Below are 16,979 nucleotides of genomic sequence, written 5' to 3'. Positions count from 1 at the left end.
ATTACATTTTAATTATCGAGCGAATATATATGAAGGGATCTTGCATGCAACAAGGTCACTGCAGAAAATATATAAGTAATTTTATAATGAAGACATTGGATGCTGAAGTTGAACTGCTCATGATATGATTATTAATTGCACTAGTCACAGGTCATTAGGCTTTTCTTCTTTTTCTCCCATCTCAATTTTTACTGTTGATAGAAGACTATTCCTTCAGTACTAAACATACAAAATGAGGCCTTCCCTAGACTTTTGATTCCAAATATTTGACCAATCCATGAGATGGGTTGTAGTGCATTGTCACCATTACATCAGACCCATTTAGGTGTCATTAGGTTTTTTTAATGCCTTTACAATCTCTTTTTGGTTTTTCTTTTTATTTCTTTTATTTTTGTTCTTGCGACTTAATAACTCTTAATGGAGCTTGAAACAGAGAAAAGCCAAGAAAATTGAAGTTGGAAAATAAACCAACCAATTTTAAAAGGAAGAGGGGTGGAAAAAGCAAAGAAGTATTGCATCCGTTGATCCATATAAAATCAAAAGAAAAAAAATAAAAGATCACTTTAGCTAAATGTGAAGCAAGTCTTCCCTTATTTTTCTGCTTTTCTTTATCATATGTGCTTGTCAGCTTTGCCACACAAACACTCTGCCTTTCCATAAATCTAACCTCCTTTTGTTTTATATATATATATATATATATATATATACTAATAATATTATTTAAATAATAAAATATATAAGTTTTCACATGTCAATATATGAATGTGAGAAAGATAAGTTTTTTAATTTTTAAGGACGTATTTTTTTATAAGAAACTAATACATCTTTATTTAAGGATACATCCTTTTAAATAGTTACAATATTTAAAAGTCATATCTTTTGAATATAAATAGTACATTTTTTGGTGATGTCTATTGATATATATAAAAATGCAGCATCTTTCATATTTTAAAGTATTAAAAATGCTATTTTCTTTCTCTTACTTTGATATTGCTTCTCAAATTTCCCTATCATTTTATTGGGCTGAGTTCTTGTGGTAGAAAAAATCAAGTAGTGCAAATTTAATTTCTTATTAGGCATTGTATGCTGTGGATAAAATTTCTATTCAACCTGTTGCACCTAGAAAGGAAATTACTATCCTAAAGATAATTTCGTGGAAACGCCTTGTCTATAAATATCTTCATTCAACTAATTTCTTCATTTTCCTTTTATTCCTTTATTTTTTTAATATTTCTCAACTATTCTACATCAAGTTAAATTCTATTCAACAACAATTTTAGGATAGTAATTTATTCAAATGGAGTCTTTATTATTCAAGCCACAACAAGATGTGGAGTGTTTGGAGAAATTCAATGGAATAAACTACAAGCGTTGAAGCATGAAGATCATGTATCAACTGACAATTGCCAAAGTTCTCTATGTGCTTACCACTCCATATCCACAAGATGGAACAAGTAAGGGACAACATTTTGAAGCACAACAAAAATGGGTTGAAGATGATTTTGTGTGTCATTCAATGATCTTAAATGCAATGAGTAATGCTCTCTTCAATATCTTTCATAAATACTACCCTGCATATGAGTTATAAGCTGTGATCGATCGACGGTATGTCAATGAGGATGCTAGAAAAAAATATTTTTTTAATTAACAAGTACATTGATTTTAAAATGGTTGATTCCAAACCTATTGTTGATCAAGTTAATGAACTCAATGAAATTGCTTCTCAATGTGTTTATATGGGTGAACCAATTTCTAAAACTTTCTAAGTATCTACCATAATTGGTAAACTTTTACTTTCGTGGGGAGATTACCAAAAGAAGTTGAAACATAAGACAAAGTCTCTGAATTTATATCAATTACTTCAACACATTCAGATTGAAAATGAGGCTAAGAAGCATGATATACTTGTTATTGTGGAAAAGAAAGAGATATGAGTCCAAGGATGGTAATAGTAAGAAGAAGAAAGGACCTTGCTTTGTATGTGGAAAGATGGTGCATTTTGCTAGAGTTTGCAAATTTCGCAAAGGCCAAAAAGAAGAAGCCAATGTTCTGAAGCAAGATGATATGATTGCTGTTCTTACAGAAATCCTTATGGTGGATAAGGATAATGATTGATGGCTTGATTCTGGAGCAACTTGCCATGTCACTCCATTCAAAAATGTTTTCAAGACATATGAAGAGATGAATGGAGAAAAGATAGTGTACATGGGTAACTCCTCTACTTCCGCTGTTATGAGAATTAGTACTGTGCAACTTCCTCTCTCTTTTGGAAAACTGCTCAACTTAAGGAAGTGTACCATATTCCTAGACTTAGGAAGAGTCTTGTTTCCATTAAAAAGCTTGATGATCATGGATTTAAAGTTGTATTTGATTACCAAAAAGTGATTATATCTAAAAAAGGATCATTTATTGTGAAAGGATATGCTAAAGATAATATGCATATTCTAAGTATGAATAAAGTTTCAAATGCTTCTGCTTATATTAATGATGATGTAAATGATTTTTGGCACTATAGATTAGATCATATTGGTAGTAACGCTATGCATCGCATGATCTCATATGACTATATTCCTAAGACTTGACATTTTTATAATACAAAAAATTATGAATGTTGTGCACAAGCAAAAATCACTAAATCACCTTTTAAATCTATTTTTAAAACTACATCTCTTTTATAACTTATTCATACTGATTTATGTGATAATAAAGATTATTTAACTAGAGGTGGTAAAAGATATTATGTGACTTTTATTAATGATTTTTCAAAATATACACATGTTTATTTACTTATAACAAAAGATGAAACTTTTGAAAAAATTCAAAATTTTAAAGAAGAAATTGAGAATAAAACTAATAAGAAAATTAAAAAGATTATATCTGATAGAGGTGGTGGGTTTCTTTCTTTTGAGTTTGTTTCTTTTTGTGAGCAACATGGAATAGTAAGAGAATTTTTTGCTCTTAATTCTCCTCCACAAAATGGAGTAGTAGAAAGAAAGAATAGAACTCTATTAGAAGTGGTAAGTGCTATGCTTATACATTCTAATTTGCTTTATAGTTTTTGGGGTGAAGCATTGCATACTGCATGCCGTATTGTAATATAATTTTGCATAAAATTCAAGAAAAATCTCCTTATGAGTTGTTAAATAATAGAAAACCTAATATTAGTTATTTTAAAGTTTGAGGATGCATTGCTTATGTGTTAGCAGCTACGCAGAAAAGACCTAAGTTAGGTAATGAACTAGTTCAATCTATTTTCTTGGGTTATTCCATGCATAGTAAGACATCTAGATTTTTAAATTTGCGTACTAATAGTGTATTTGAATCTGTACATGCTATTTATTTTGAGCATTTGAATATTACAGATGATGATATTTTAGAATTTGAGAAAGATCTGTCAAATTAATTATAATCAACAGTGCAAATAAAGGATGTTGATTCTAATTCTTCGTCTAAATCTGTGATTGATCCTTCTCCTAATACAGTTGTTGAAACAACTGTCCTTGAGACAGTTGAGTTAAGGAGAAGTAAGAGACGTAGGATAGAGAAAGATTTAGGTCATAGAATGTTTACATATTCATTAAATGAGGATCCTCGAACCTATAAAGAAGCTATGTCATTACTTGATGCTGATCTTTAGAAGAAGGCTTTGGATGATGAAATTAAATCCATTTATGATAATAATACATGGAATTTGACAGAACTTCCTCCTAATACCAAGACTATTGGCTGTAAGTGGGTTCTTAAAAGGAAATTCAAAGCCGATGGTAGTTTGGATAAATATAAAGTAAGGTTAGTAGCAAAAGGTTACAATAAAAAAGAAGGATTGATTATTTTAAAACTTATTCTCCTGTTACTAAAATTTCTACTATTAGAATTATTTTTGCTATTGCTTCTATTTATAATTTGGAAGTTCATCAAATGGATGTCAAAATGGCCTTTCTCAATAGTGAGTTAGATGAAGAAATTTATATTGAACAACCTGATGGCTATGTGGTGAAAGAAGAAGAACATTAGGCATGTAGACTAAACAAATCTTTATATGGTCTTAAACAAGCACCTAGACAGTGGTATCAAAAATTTAAGAAAGAAATTAAATCTATTAGTTTTAAATGCAGTAAAGTAGAAAGTTGTGTTTTCTTTAAATGCATTAATAATTATAAAGTTCTTATCACTTTGTATGTTGATGATTTGCTTATCATTGGATCTAATATGACTTGTATTAATGAAATTAAGCAATTTCTTATGCAAATTTTTGATATCAAAGATTTGGGTCCTGTTAATATGATAATAGGTATTAAAGTAATTCGGAAAGAAAATAAGTATATTCTTACACAATCACATTATATTAAGAAGATGCTCAGAAAATTTAATTATTTTGATTGTAAGCCTAGTAAAACTCCAATTGATCCTCATAGTAGTTTATTGCCTAATGTTGGTGATCCTGTTAATCAAAAAGAGTATGCAAATATAATTGGTAGTTTGATGTATGCCATGAATTATACTAGACCTTATATTTCATGTGTTGTTGGTATGCTCAGTAGATTTACTAGCAATCCTAGTCATGAGCATTGGAAACTATTAATAAATTAGTGAGACATTTGAAGCATATTTTGAGTTATGGTTTGCATTATAAATGTAAATCTTCTGTTTTAGAATGCTATAGTGATGCTAATTGGGCTTCTGACAAAAGGAATTCTAAATCAACTAGTGGCTGGTTATTTATTATAGGCGAAGCTATAGTTGCATGGTCCTCTAAGAGACAATCTTGTGTTACTCTATCATCTATGAAATTTGAGTTTATCGTCATCTCTCTTTCTAGTAGAGATATCTTATGGATTAAAAGATTTAAGAGATGCATTCCATTTATTAATGTTCTTAAAGGACCTGTTACTTTATATTATAATAACCAAGCTACAATTCATAATACAAAGAATAAAAAGATGTCTGGCAATAATAAACATATTGCTATGAGATACGATCATGTAAGGAGTCTTCTAAAGAAATGTAAAGTATCTATTGAGTATCTATCTACTGATCAAATGTTGGCAGACCCTCTCACAAAACCTTTATCGGGTGAGAAGATAATGAAAGTCATGGGAAACATGGGACTATCACCAATTTAAACGAGGTAATCTTGATTGAACTCTACTCTTTCATGTGACTGTCATTTTATTTGAAAATTCATATTTTAAGAGTTTAAGAAAAATTCAGTTAAGTATTATCCTAGGAATGTTAACGCAGAGGTTATATTTTCAGTGCATATCATACTCAAGGAATAGTAAGGAGTGATAATAAATATTTGAATTATTTATTATTACTATTTCTTTAAAAAAAATCTCATATTTGACTACATGCACTGATTTCCACAACGAGAAGGTTGAACTTTGTTCCTAAAAGTTTTCATAGTTATGTGGAGTGATAGAGTAGTTGTGGATACTCCTGATGAGATTGCCCGTGCAAATATGAAAGTCAGAAGCTACTTCCTATAAATTAATGGTGAAATCCTAGAGTACTTATTAAATATGATAGAGCACAAGGCCATATTAAAAGCGTCATCGTTGCAGACTCAAGAACTCATGCATAATACGAATATGAATTTTAAACAGTTATAATATTTAAAAGACACATTTTTTGAATTGAAATAGTATGTTTTTTGGTAATGTCTATTGATATCCATAAATATGTTTTAAAGTATTAAAAGCGTCATCTTTCATGTTTTAAAGTATTAAAAATGCTATCTTCTTTCTCTTTTTTTGATATTGCTTCTCAAATTTTTCTGTTGTTTTCCTGGGCTGAGTTCCTATAGTAGAAGAAATCAAGTAGTGCAAATTTAATTTTTTATTAAGTATTGCATCCTGGGATAGAATTTCTATTCAACCTATTACACCGAGAGGGGAAATTACTATCTAAAGATAGTTTCACGCATTGCCTATATATATCTTCCTTCAATTTATTTCTTCATTTTCCTTTTATTCCTGTCATGGCAGTGTGTTAATCAACTTCGCAGGAAGTTCTTAAGAGCTAGATGTCTTTTAACCTCCGTTTAGGAAACCATCTAATGATCCTCTCTCTGTTGTTTTGGATTTCTAGTGCTTCTTCCTTCTTCTTTGCTTCCAACTATCTACATTAATCTAGAATGATTAGATTGTTAATATTGTAAAATCACAAATTTTTCTTAAACTTCAAAATCAATGTAAAAGGAATAATGTTTACAAAGTCTTAAATTATTATAATGATTTTGATTAGTTAAAGCTGGACCATTGTTTCTGATGGCTTTTATAAAGTTAAATACACTTAGAGATCACTTTCCTGGCTTGCTGCATGAAGTCAATAGACCTAATACTTCTATGTTCATACTCAATAGTGCCGATTTGTTCTTTAATCTCATTATAAAGTCTTCGACCATTCTTTACCTGGTTCACTGCAATCCGATATGGCCTTCAAAGATGTTCTCTCCAATCCAATCACCTTCACAGATTTGGCTCTAATTCCTTCTCTTCTACTACTCTTCCAAATCCTCACTAGGAAGTTGAAGAAGAAGCAGAGAAAGAATAAGTACCATCCTGTTGGTGGCACAATCTTTCACCAGCTTCTCAACTTCAATAGAATGCATGATTATGTGGTTGATCTTGCTGGGAAATATAAGACTTACAGGTTGCTCAGCCCTTTTAGAAATATGATTTTCACCAGAGACCCGGCAAACGTTGAGTACATACTAAAAACAAACTTTGAGAATTATGGCAAGGTATGTCCTCATCTAACCTACATTTTGTATGACGTGAAATCTGTAAAAAGCATGAAATGTTTTATTAGATTACTCTAAAATCCAAACCAGTCATTGACTAAGCTGTTCAATGCCTCTAGAGGTCTTAGGATCAAATCCACTATTGATTTGGTTGAGCTGCAGTTTTAGCCATAGGCAGTCTGAGTGGAGTTTGTTTAATTTTTCCATCTAGACTAAACTTTAATATATGTAAAAACTCATGATTTATTTGCTGTTGGACATTTTGTATAGGGAAAGTATAACTACGAGAATTTAAAGGATTTACTAGGCGATGGAATTTTCACTGTTGATGGTGAGAAGTGGCACCAGCAAAGAAAGATTTCAAGCTATGAGTTCTCCAAAAAGGCTTTAAGGGATTCTAGCAGCGTAGTCTTCAGGAATAATGCTGCAAAACTTGCAGATATTGTGTCTGAAACTGCAAAATCTAGCCGGTCAATGGATATACAGGTTATTCTTAATTTGATGACTCAAATGGTCGCAGAGAAAACAATCTAAATTCTTGCTGTACACACCTAACTTTAGAATCTAACAATTCATGTAGGATCTGTTCATGAAATCATCCTTGGATTCAATATTTAAGATTTTAATTGGAGTTGAGCTAGACAGCTTGTGTGGCTCCTATGAAGAAGGCATTAAATTTAGCAATGCTTTTGACGATGCAAGTGCAATGACCGTTAGGCGATATGTAGATGTGTTATGGAAGATCAAGAGGTTTCTAAACATAGGATCCGAAGCTACATTAAAGAAAAGAATCAAAGTGGTTAATGATTTTGTTTATAAGCTAATCAATAATAAATTTGAGCAGATGCAGAACTTGAAAGATGATTTCGCTGTGACTGTGAGTGACTTTCTTTGAAATCGTTATTTCTGATTAGTTTTGAAAGCAAAAAAAAAAAAAATTACTTTCTCTTGCTAATTGGAAGATGCAGAAAAAGAAAGATGACATTTTATCAAGATTCCTGCGAGTGACTCAGTCTGAGCCAACAGACTTGCGAGATTTAGTTCTGAACTTCTTGATTGCCGGCAAAGATTCAACAGCATCTACTCTATCTTGGTTCATCTACATGCTCTGTAAAAATCCTGCTGTTCAGGAAAAGGTTGCAAAAGAGGTAAGAGAAGCGACTGAAGGGAAACAAATCACAAATTTTGCAGAATTTGCAGCCAGTGTTGATGAAGAAGCTCTAGAAAAGATGAATTATCTCCATGCTGCTATAACTGAAACCCTTAGACTCTATCCAGCTGTGCCCTTGGTAAGAACAGCAATATAATCTTAAATAATTGCTTACTCTTTTAGTCTATATACTAAATTCTCAAGCAAATATTCAGCGCATGGTTCATTACATAAAATGTTATAAGGGGAAAAAAATATATATATCCAATAAGATTGAATGGATTCCCAACTTATTTCTATCTTATTATTGACTGTTTGTAGGTTCTGCAATTTAATATTATGTCTTGCTGGCAGTAATTTTCTTAACTCAAATCTCTTTGCTTGACAGGATGCGAAGATTTGCTTTTCTGATGATATTCTGCCAGATGGGTTTAGTGTGAGGAGAGGAGATATGGTAGCTTATGCACCTTATGCAATGGGCAGGATGAAATTCATATGGGGTGATGACGCTGAGGAATATAAACCAGAGAGGTGGCTTAATGAGGATGGTATGTTTCGCCAACGCAGTCCTTTCAAGTTTACAGCCTTCCAGGTGAGTTCAAATGCAGATGACCATTCCTACTTTTTTCATAACCCTTTCCTGGAATTTTATGTATTTTATTTTCTTTTAGGCTCAAACATGAATGTCTGATTCTCTTGGTTAACATTCGAAAATCTCAGTGACAAAAAATATTATGATATACCAAGGAAAAACCTATATCCAGTGCAAGGTCAGCTTCATTTTATGGATTCCGATTGATCATCTAGCTAAAATGAAGGTTCTTCTGGTTTCAGGCAGGTCCACGACTTTGCCTTGGAAAGGAATTTGCTTATAGGCAAATGAAGATCTTCTCAGCTGTCCTAATAGGGTGTTTCGTTTTCAAACTAAGAGATGAAAAGAAAACTGTTAATTATAGGACAATGATTAACCTTCGCATTGACGGAGGCCTCCATGTTTGTGCGCTCCATGGGTAAGAAATAGTTCATTCTGTTTATCCTGTGCACCAAATGTTGTCAGGAAGTTGAAGGCAGCTTGCTAAGTTTGAATAAGCGTAATGTAAATTTCTAGCATAGTTTATAAGTACTGAAATGCTGTTTCCTCTTCGAGTAGACATCACTTGTAATAGAATCTTTGCAAATAGGCCTCAAGATTAGTATAGAGGCCCTCAGACGCCCATCGACATGATTATTCCCACGGAGGAATGATTTGTGTTTGCAATACCAGGCTTAAGCACTTATTTACTGACACTGTAGTTTTAATCCATCAACACTCCAGACTTGCAACAAGAGGCAAAATGACATAGACAGCAGCAGTTTAAAGGAAACAGTGCTGTTGGAAGTTAAAATGAATCATAGGGTTTTCCTGTTCTAATTTGATAATGATGACAATAGAATTTATAGACTCTATCATGGACCTCTTTTCAGCCTCCAATTGACAACAAAATTGAAGCACATGAGACACCAATTACAGTCCTCACGTATCACACCCTTCATTAAGATGTGTTGGTCCTACAAACACAAAAAGACATTGACTTAAGATGAAGCATTAAGCTCTGACCAATTACATGCAATGTGTTGCAGTCACAGTAGGAAGCTTAAGCCCTGGTCTGGAGGTCCGTCCTTTACGTTTCCTGTATTCCTCAATAATCTGTAACCGAATCCTTTCTCGTGAAGCATCTGGGACATTCTTAAGTACCTGCAGAAAACAGAAACATCTTATTCTGAACTAATGTTTTAAAAATCTGTCACGTAAATATCAAGAAACACCAAAGCTACCTTAGGAACAGCAACCAATTTTGGTGGAGCTTGGACAACATATCCAAATTTTATCTGTTCACGTTCAGGAAAGTCCAAATTCTCCTGTTCTGGACTTTTGGCGTTTTTTCTCCTTTGCTTCCAAAAACCTAAATTAATTTAAAATGTGATCATCTAGATGTTCAAAAAACATGCCTGAGCTCAGTCTGTGAAAAGGAAGAATTCAAGAAGATTGGCAAATGATAGAGATAACATACTTGTTATTCATCATTAAACATTTTATCTCAATTCTAAAGCAATTGAAGGCTGAGCAATGATGTGACTTTTATTCACACCAAAACGCAGCCGAGAGAAAACTTTCAACAGTCTTACAACCATAACAAAACCCTAACGGACGAAGCAAAATGGAAGGAACAGTTTCAGCATCACTGCCTCCCCGTTTCTACTTTCTCTTCAGTAGACTTGGAAGGATTAGCAGAACCTAAAAACACGAAACAAATCCGCATAACTATTTCTGTGCATATATAAAGATTGAGAGACAGAGATAACCATCAAGAAGATGAGAAGTGAAGGACATGATCTGGCGAAGTTTGGAGTGAAGAGCGTCGACTTGGGAGAGGTCGGGTGGCGGCGGGCGACGGGTGCGGCCTCCATGCGCCGCTACGTAATTCTTCTCTATCCTTTTTCTTCCTTTCCCTCCCATCCCTGTTTCCTTCTCTCTCAAGTCCCAACTCTACTTCCTTTCTTCCTTCGCAGATGTTGGGCAATGGCAACGGGGCAATGGCAATATCCGTTCAGCTAATCTGACGGTCCATGTTCCAAAATTCTTTAGGGCTGTTATTTTATTTCATCAATCTATTGATTTCGATTCTTTTAAACCTTAAACGTAATCTGTGGATTCCCACTTAAACTGAAACCTTTAATTAGATCCAATTGTCAATAAAAACATTAAATCAAAAATATTTATTAATAATTTTTAAATTTAATTTAACATATTTAATTATAAAAGTTTTTTCATGTCCAAAAATATATATTTTTAAATAATAATTACAAATAAGCTTTTCAACGTCTAACCACAATCTCAAACCAAGCTTAAAAAAAATCTTTTACGGACCAAACAAAAAAGCTCAAGCTAACATTTAAATTGTTATTGTTTTAAATCCCAACAAGTTTTTTTTAGTAGTGTTAATTCCGAGTTCTTATTATTATTATTTTTTTAATCCCTTCATAAATCTCAAGCTAAACTCTATTCGAGCTTGCGGTGAACTAAATCCTACAATGAAAATTCAAGGTAACAGAGGCTTAAATATTTCACTTTTTATTCTTTTTTTTTTCCTCAGGAGTGGACCTCAACAATTTAACATCTCGTTGTCTATTCACAATTTTACCCAATAGATTAATCCTTTTAAGTCTTAAAACTGTAATCCAACCAATTGACATTAATAAGAAGAAGACATTGTATAAGAATGATTTACGGCCAAAACATTTATTTACATTCTAACTTTTAATCTAACCCAGAATTCAGAGTTTCTTTAAAAAGAATAAAAGAAAGGCAATTATTATTACAAGCTTTAGGTATTAATTGGTATTTAATAAGAGATTTAAATAACCATTGTTGTATAAATTGCAATTACTGTTTCTAATAAACTATACTCAGTTTTCAAGCAAGAAAAATAATTTCATATGAATTTATATATACCATGGAAAAACTACATGTACAAATGATACAAGACTGAATAACTCTTGTATTTTTCATTCACTATATCAAAAAAGATTAAAACAAAAAAAAAATTATGGCCAAAAATGGACAGCTCAAGCTGCAGAGATTTGCATCTTCAATCTCAATGGCCGCAAACTACAACTCAATCGAATAAAAAAAAACCGTAGAAATGCCGTGTGGAAACAAGGCACTTCAAATACATATGTTACACTGCCAGTTCAGCAATTGACTTGGTATCTGCACTGGAGCAACCCATTCCATTGTATACATTCTAGTGGTATCCTAGTAGTATTTGCGTATCTTCTGTAATCCTTATTCAACTAATCAAAACTCAGTGGCCTAAACCTATGACTTTATAAGGGGGCTCAGCCCTTCTCCTTCCCAACCAAGCTTGAGCATCTGATCTACCACTTTCAAGCTCAACTGCCAGAAGAAATTGGATCAACTCATGATAAATTTACTTAATAATAAGCATTTCAATCACGATAACAGTTCCTTAACCATCATGAAACATTTTACTGGTTATAAATATCATCACAACATCTTCCGTAAAACAAAAGTTTTGTTTTAAGCAAGTTAAGAACACAAAGATAGCCAGGCATGTTGAAGAATAATGCTATATAAAATCACTTTAAATTGTTATCTAGCTTCAAAAGATCAATCAACAATAGCCATCTAATACAGGCAAAAGCAAACTAAGCACATGCTTCTAAACTGGACTGAAAAATATTGCAGATGGAAAAGAATCAACTGATTAAAAATCCCGAATATGAAAGGGGAAAAAAGAAATTCAACTTACAGCTGGATCAGTGAAGATTATCAATTGTTTATCTGCAGTTGACACCAACAGATTTGTATTATCATTGTTTAAAGCCAGAGCTGTAATATCCTGGCCTTCTTCAAGCTTCAATACATGAAATACCTGGAGTAACATGCATTTCTTGCTTGTTAGTAAAGTATCACTAGTCAATAATGAGACCTAGCAGTTGCTTGGTTAAAAAGATAATCACGGAACGCCATATAATGACTAAAAACGCCCAGTTGACTTCGAATTTCAAAATGGGATAGATATGCATAGTTGTTAAATAAAAGACAACAGGAGTGTTCAATCAAAGGGGAGAAGAAAGCATCCCTAGAATAATATAACAAGTTCCCAAATTCACAACTGTAATCACCACTAGCTGTAGCATTTAGCAAAATAAAAATGCAAGTCAACCACATAACAATTCTTTGTTTTTCATACCTTCAATGTATGCAAATCCAAGAAACAAACTGAAGGGCTCGGCACATCCAATCTGTTCTCTTCCTCAGTTTTCTCTGATTCCCTTTCAAAATCTTCAGCTCCTGATTTCTTTATACTGAAATTATTATTGCAGTTTCCATCATTTACTAAACATGAGTTCATTCCAATCAAAGCACCCTTCCCATCAACAGAAATTTCCATGCAACTGATGCTGCCAGAGAAAGGAAGTTGTGCTCTAGCAATTGGCACCCCATTAAGAGTAAAGGTACTTAGAGTATGTTGAGATTTGCTCCACGTCAAAACAACCCCCTCAGATGAAAGGCTAACAGCATGGGCCTCCACACCAGCCAGTCTTCTGATCAAACGACCCCTCCTCACAGAATGCAATAGAACATCAGATGAAAGAGAGCAAGAAACAACAATTCCAAGATCTGAACTGACACAGCAACATAGTATTTCTCTGCGATGACCCCGGAGGACATGTATTGGACCCTCAATATGACACCTCCTGCTTTTGTCTGTCAAGACATTTGCTGGAGCACTACTGGTTGAGCGTGGAGTGCCTGCACCTGTGGAAGGCTCTGATATGCTGCTTGACCGTGATGTAAATGCCCTATGTATCTTCCAGAGCAATACAGTAGTGTCCCGCGATCCTGTAACAAGATAGTTGCTATCTGGGGAAAGAGCAAGGCAAGTGACAGGAGCACAATGCCCAATGGCTGTTTCTAAGGTTTTTGCTCCATCTGATGACACCAGCTTGATACTATTATCCACATGCCCACCTAAACAATCACAAATTTGTTTATTGATTTAAAAAAAAAAAGTGCAAATTCTAAAGCTGGGTGTTGAGTAAGACAGCCAGCCAAAATTTAACACAAAGTTCCAGTACTCAGCTAAAACTAGACATAAGTATGCTCATAAAAGCGGGGAGAGGGGGAACAGATGAAAAAAATGTAGGTGGAAAAAAAAAAAGATGACTAGACTGTCAAAAACTGTAACCTGTATGAATATATGCTGGAACTTTGACTAGAAATATCAAGATTTCCCTTCAGTACTTTCTTTTACCTTCTCAGAAAGCAAACCACAGATAACAGTTTGCTTCAAGTTAATCTAAAAAATATTTTACAGAAACATTAAAAACAAGGATATTTTTACCCTTTCTGTTAGAGAGAGAGGGGTAATCCTCTTCTAAGCTCAACTAAAAACGTTAAGGGAAAAAAGAACACAGCTTCAAAATAGTTCCTCCAGTAGTATCTACCCATGCATCATCCAGGATATATGCTTGCCCACAATCAAGGGATACAAATTTTCAACCAACACACGAAGTTCAGGAGAGAGAAAAACATTATCTGGTTCAAGAGTTTTACAAACCCTAAAACTAATGTTATCAGTGCTATATTATAATCAGCTCTAGTTTCAATTAAGCACTTCTATCATTAACTCCTCACTGTTAAAAGGTTCAATGAACTTGTAATGTTCAAAATTCAAATCAATTGGATTTTCACTCAGACATATCTCCTTGCAATTTGATCTGAATGGGACAACATACAAGTTTTGTAAAAGGCAAAGAATTAATGCAAATGGGCCAGCTTATCATTAGATGCCTGCTCCATTGTGGAAGCATCAAAATATTCAACTACCTGGCTTCCCCTCCAGAAAATGTTAAAAGAGAGAAGAAGATAAAAACTGAAATCACTTAATGACCCAAAAGTTGCAACAGTCCATTTTAAATTTCCTACTTCCTTTTTTCGGAATTAATTTCTCCAGTACTCTAAACAGTCTGAAGTACACTTAGGTATTTGACCACAGCATACTGCCATAGAGGGCGCCTCCTTAAATCCTAAAATCAGATTCTTGAGACTTCGTAGAGTCTTTAGAAGGGAAAGAAAGCACTTTACAACACAAGTATGTTGAGGATTGCTTATGATTAAATGAATGCTTACCAGTGATGATTTCATTATCACATGTGATGGAAACAACAGCTGTACTTCTGATTCCAGTCGCAGCAAATGCTAATGCCTGGGGGAAATGCCATTCATCAGTATCTGATCCAGCTGGCCCTTTGAACATGCGCATGAATGTTCCACTGGCAGAACTAGCTGCAGCCTTTCCATGTTGAAAAAGGAAAGGTGTACCCTGTCCATCTGGGGTGTTGGGTTGCCACTTGTGCTGTGCAACATGTGCTGCTGGGGCATTTATATCAGCTATTATAACAGTATCCGAAGATGCATGTATGGCGGCAGCAGGTAGATTGCAGCGCTCAGGGGCTGGAACAGCATATGGTTTGACTTCTTTTGGGTTCCGAAAGATAGTCTGACGTGAAAATTTACGTCAGGCTACTGTACCATAAATTAATCCTCCCCCACAGGACACAACATATTAATAGCAAGTTGCCACCTCTAGTTACATAAAGAGTCTGTGAGAAAGGAGCTTAAATTTTTATCAACGGCACCACAAATTTCGTAAGACATATTATAACATCCACACCACAACTAAGGGATGGATTAGCTGCAAATGCCTTCCAAATTCTTTGGCCTCTCATTAATAGTCAAGGGGAATTCTGTCATTAAGATCTCAAGCAATACTATCTATTATAACAAACTACACTACAGTATATTTAGGCACCAAAATGATGAGTTGAACATGTGCAAATACATGTACACAGATAGAAATGCATTCATCCAAAACTTTATCAGACAGGAAAGCATAGAAGTTTAGCTAAGATCAGACCTGCAAATGAAGAACATCTGCTAATGGCTTCTTCTTCAAGTGAGGAACAGTCAGAAGTTGGGATGGGGTCTGTCCAAAGTACGCAATCTGGTCTTGTGTAGCTCGCTGTTGTACCTTTTGTTGATAGATACAAAGAACAAGAAAATAAGGAACAATACCCCAAGGATCCATTTGGATAGGTGAGTATTTCAAATGAAGGTAGATTTAGATTTGTGTTTCAAGTGAAAAATTATAACTATGCCAGCATAAAGTCAAATTCAAATTCCCCTTCATTTCAAATCATTATCTATCCAAATGAATCCTAAACATTGTGGCATAACGGAGCAAACTTACTGGATCCGAGATCTTATCTATATCTACTGTCCCTTCATAGGTAATGTAAAAGAAAACATTATTTGCCAGTATAGCTTCTTTACCACGTTGCTTATATCTGCATAATCCAACTCATCAAACATTTGAAATTAAAAGAACAGTAACTGATAATTTTTATCCATAAATAACTTGCTCAGATTGAAAATAATAAGACATTGACAAGAATAAGACATGAGTGGTGAACAGTAGTATAATTCTGCAAGAAACCTACCCAAATATAAGATCAATCCATTCATGCAAATGTGCAGATACATGCTCACTCTCAAGAGCCATCCTATGCTTATGGATGAAATCAACTGGGTTTTCAGCCCAAGGAGGAAGTTTGACAGAATCTGAAAAATTAAAGAGTTATGAAATTGGAAACTTCAAAAATCTGTTACTAGAACCATGTTCCATTGATGAAATCAAGAATTGTTTGAAAAACATACCAAGCTTTCCTCCTAACTGCGTCATGCCAAAGTCAACTGAATTTTCATTGGTTAAGATCTCAGGGAGATAAAACAACTCGGGAACCTAAGACGGCCAAGAACACACACACACCCCAATCCCAAAGAAAGTTTTATCAACCGTCAATATCCAAATGATTAGAAAGACATTGGACAAACAGTTAGGGGATAATAAAATAATGCATTGCCTTCATGATAATTATCAGACATACCAATTCCTTCACATCACTCATGTCCTCAATAACTCCATTCCAAGTAGCAGCAACATCTGAAAACATCCGATCTGCATGATCAAATTTTCCACCTTGCAGTTGAATTGAAAGGGTTGTATATGGTTCTACTCTAACAAGATAATATAATACCTGTATCAGAAATATCAGTATCAGCAATAAGATTAAAAAGTCCCATAAATTGAGGTGGAATTAGACTTCAAAAAATTGTGTGGCTGAGAGCCCAAATTTCTTTTATTTATTTATTTTTTTTGGAGAGGGGGTGTGGCGTGGGGTGCAGAAATGAGGATGAAAAGATGGCAGCCCGTCCTCCCCTCCTCCCCCCCCCCCCCCTCCCTCTCTTCTTCTTCTTCTTCTTGTTTGCCCCTGCTCATAAATAGTCAAATATGCTCCACCATTCCCTTATTGTTTGTCACTATTTAAGCTGCCGAAAAATGTTTCTTCCATTTTTTTCATAAAATTACAAGAAAGGAACTTTTAAAAATTTAAATTAACAAAATTCACGATCTTTGTAGAGCCAATTGCGCAAATGTACAACTGCTACACAAT

General features: G+C 34.0%; 2 protein-coding genes across 5 annotated transcripts in view; one reads left to right on the top strand and one right to left on the bottom strand.

Moving 5' to 3' along the window:
- The first annotated feature begins 5,893 nt into the window (after positions 1–5,893).
- On the top strand, positions 5,894–8,996 carry LOC110669064 (cytochrome P450 704C1-like). Its single transcript, XM_058142517.1, has 6 exons — positions 5,894–6,745; positions 7,016–7,231; positions 7,326–7,622; positions 7,708–8,034; positions 8,284–8,487; positions 8,730–8,996. Exons 1-6 carry the CDS (start codon positions 6,434–6,436, stop codon positions 8,907–8,909), a joined length of 1,536 nt encoding a protein of 511 aa, XP_057998500.1. The 5' UTR covers positions 5,894–6,433; the 3' UTR covers positions 8,910–8,996.
- A 278-nt stretch (positions 8,997–9,274) lies between these two features.
- Positions 9,275–16,979, bottom strand: part of LOC110669063 (BEACH domain-containing protein C2) — a 28,630-nt gene continuing 20,925 nt past the window's right edge. Inside the window, exons 24-33 of one of the 4 annotated variants that reach the window (XR_002497622.2) lie at positions 16,413–16,562; positions 16,183–16,267; positions 15,966–16,086; positions 15,716–15,812; positions 15,383–15,496; positions 14,596–14,965; positions 12,653–13,434; positions 12,209–12,331; positions 9,711–9,838; positions 9,275–9,630 (exon numbers count right to left, since the gene is read on the bottom strand). Coding sequence is in view for 3 of the 4 variants with exons in the window: in XM_021830529.2 (XP_021686221.1) it covers positions 11,755–11,832; positions 12,209–12,331; positions 12,653–13,434; positions 14,596–14,965; positions 15,383–15,496; positions 15,716–15,812; positions 15,966–16,086; positions 16,183–16,267; positions 16,413–16,562 (1,920 nt within the window). In the remaining variant the exon portion in view is untranslated. Of the gene's footprint in view, positions 9,631–9,710; positions 9,839–11,346; positions 11,833–12,208; positions 12,332–12,652; positions 13,435–14,595; positions 15,069–15,382; positions 15,497–15,715; positions 15,813–15,965; positions 16,087–16,182; positions 16,268–16,412; positions 16,563–16,979 lie in introns of those variants that run through there. The other 3 variants (XM_021830529.2, XM_021830531.2, XM_021830530.2) reach the window with 3 other exon arrangements.

The sequence above is a fragment of the Hevea brasiliensis genome, chromosome 2 (genome assembly GCF_030052815.1).
Source record: "Hevea brasiliensis isolate MT/VB/25A 57/8 chromosome 2, ASM3005281v1, whole genome shotgun sequence".
NCBI classification, from domain to species: domain Eukaryota; kingdom Viridiplantae; phylum Streptophyta; class Magnoliopsida; order Malpighiales; family Euphorbiaceae; genus Hevea; species Hevea brasiliensis.
Note: the sequence above shows the minus strand (reverse complement) of the source record. Positions and strands in the feature narration are given on the sequence as shown.